A 2,518-nucleotide genomic window follows, 5' to 3' on the forward strand; every position below is an offset into this window, starting at 1 on the left:
CAGCAACCGTTTTGATAAATTGGATTGTACAGGTTTATCTGCATTGAGTGTGGAACATTTTCGCTGACCGTGATATGAAAAAGCTCTTAATTGTATGATTTTAGAAGCTGTACATTGCGCTGGTACATCCCCGAGCAGAATTTCTGAAGTATTGGCAATTTAATGGAAAATATGACAGATCGTGCAGAAAAGGTTTCTTTTATTTATGGATAGTGGTCAGGTGAGGCCATTTGCTGTCACTTTTAACAACAGCATTTTTTTTAATCATAAATTGAAATCTCCCAAATTGTTCAGTTTTACATACTCTTGAATGTTTGGCCTGATAATATACAGCACACATGTTGACACACATAATGGGTTACATGGCTTTTAACGTTATATTTCCCCACATGTGACTGTTTTGGTTGTAATTAGAGTCGATGTGTAAAATAGTTTAGGATTTTCTAAGCCCCTGAGGGAAACAAAAAAATTCTAGTCACCTGACCCCTGAAACATCCGAAAGAGCCTCATTCAAGGGGCTCATAAACTAGCTCCATATTTGGATTTTCAGAATGGAGCGGTTTGCCTGTCGCCTGCTGCATCTTGTCAGTGGTGAGTGTGAGTGTTGGTGTGTCTATGTACAGTGTGCTTCAAAAATTAGAACAACAGAGGGTGCACCCTTGGTCGACTACTGACATAAGGGGAATGGGAATGGTGTGGTGCCCTGTTTCGAGATTGAACTGGGGTCGAAATGAAGGAATGAGTGGAGAAATATAAAGTGTGTGCCTGGTGCGCTGAGAGAGTGAGAGCAGTGTGCAATTGCGCTCGTGCAAAGCTTAGAGAGAACTCTAATAAATGAAGATATGTGGAAATTAAGTCATTTTGTTGATATGAAGCCACAATCAGGTAGAGCAACAACTATTTCAGTCACAACTGCATGAAGAGCTTTGGAAATTAATCCTTTCAGGGATAGGGGCTACTATTGTGATCAGCTTATCATGTTATCAGGTTACAGGGTGCATGACAGGGTTGAAAAAAGAAAAGGGAAAAAAAGTAGCTATTGGTGAAATACAGGCTTTCCTGAAAAAAAAGTAGATTTGCTTACATTTTCTTCAAAGAGTGGTGCATGGCTTGCCTATTCTTGCAAGGGTATGTCCAACTTATGAGTACAGCTCTTTATGAGCATTATTATTAGTGTTATGCATAATACATTACACAGAGCAACTTAGGTCATGGTAAGCAAGGGCTGTGAGGCTAATTCATTGTGCTACAAATCCCTATGAAGATAATACAAGGCATAGAAAAAGCGTACAGCTCTACCTGAAAAGGTGTTTCAACTTCTGAGCATGCCAATGGGCCCCCGTGTATGGTAAACATTTGAATAGTCTGTCACGACTTGTTAATATGAAGATGAATTGCATTTTTATTCTGATGCTCCAGATGATAAATAATCCTCGCCAAAACAGGAGAATGTTCATCTTAGTTTAGCATGTTAGCATCCTGCTATCGGTGAGATGTGCCTAAGACTGTTCTTGTACTCCGTTTCCAAATGTTTGTAGGACCGTCTGCGTCAAAGTGGCACAAATATGTTCTGAGGAAATATCACATCATAACAAGTGGCCTGAATAATTAGAAATCATTCAAGGAGGATACGGTTTCATGTCATTTAGTCAAAACCAAGCGAATCTTGTCTGCTCTCCATTTAGATGTCTGAATCTAATCCAATTAATGCGATAACAATGTTGTATAACACCTCTCATTTCTCTGTGTTCCTCTAGTGTGTGTGCCCCCACTTCCTGCATTAGGTTGTGATGACCCACACTGCATCCAAATGTTTCTTTGACCCTCCTCAAACCTGACTCCTAACCTCTAACCCCTGACCTTTGACCCCCTCACTATGGGCAGTGTTGGCAGTGGGGTGGCAGGCGAGCAGGAATTTGCCATGAAGTCCGTAGGCACGAGGACCACGCTGCCCCGAGCTCCGCCCCTCTCACGCCGTTGCCCTGGTGACCGCAGCTGCAGCGCAGAGCGTCTGCCCCGCCCCCCCGCAACTATATCTGACGGGACGGCCTCTAGCGACGAGCGAGGGAGCGTTAGTATCGGCACCGGCACCTGTACTGACCGGCCTACTGAAACGGCCTCCACCACCAACACGGAATGTACCATGGCGGCGCCCAACAACAACAGCCAGCTGGAGTGCAGCAACGCGGCCCTCAGGAGGGAGTGGGAGAGGGAGAGGCAACGAGAACGGGGGAGAGACAGGGACCGGGACCGAGACTGGGACCGGGAGAGGTTGGATAGGGAGCGCGAGCGGGAGAGAAACCGGGAGAGAGAGCGGGAACGGGTGGAGAGAGAGAGACTGGAGCGAGAGCGAGAAAGGGAACGGGAGAGGGCCCGGGAGAGGGAGAGGGAAAGGATCGAGAGGGAGAAGATCGAAAGGGAGAGGGAGCGAGAACGGGAACGTGAGAGGGAGAGGGAACGAGAGAGGCTGGAGGGGGAACGACTGGAACGGGAGAGAGAGATGCAGGGCGCCGGGCTG

At 46.5% G+C, this 2,518-nt stretch overlaps 1 protein-coding gene across 3 annotated transcripts in view; it reads left to right on the forward strand.

Annotated features, from left to right (window-relative positions):
• Positions 1-2,518, forward strand: part of LOC109527148 (leucine zipper putative tumor suppressor 3-like) — a 19,065-nt gene that overhangs the window by 1,154 nt on the left and 15,393 nt on the right. The window contains exon 2 of one of the 3 annotated variants that reach the window (XM_019888905.1): positions 1,885-2,500. In XM_019888905.1, the coding sequence (XP_019744464.1) occupies positions 1,922-2,500 (579 nt within the window). In that variant the 5' untranslated portion in view covers positions 1,885-1,921. Of the gene's footprint in view, positions 1-1,158; positions 2,501-2,518 lie in introns of those variants that run through there. The other 2 variants (XM_019888890.1, XM_019888896.1) reach the window with 2 other exon arrangements.

Source organism: Hippocampus comes, unplaced genomic scaffold (genome assembly GCF_001891065.2).
Source record: "Hippocampus comes isolate QL1 unplaced genomic scaffold, H_comes_QL1_v1.1 scaffold155, whole genome shotgun sequence".
Taxonomy (NCBI): Eukaryota; Metazoa; Chordata; class Actinopteri; order Syngnathiformes; family Syngnathidae; genus Hippocampus; species Hippocampus comes.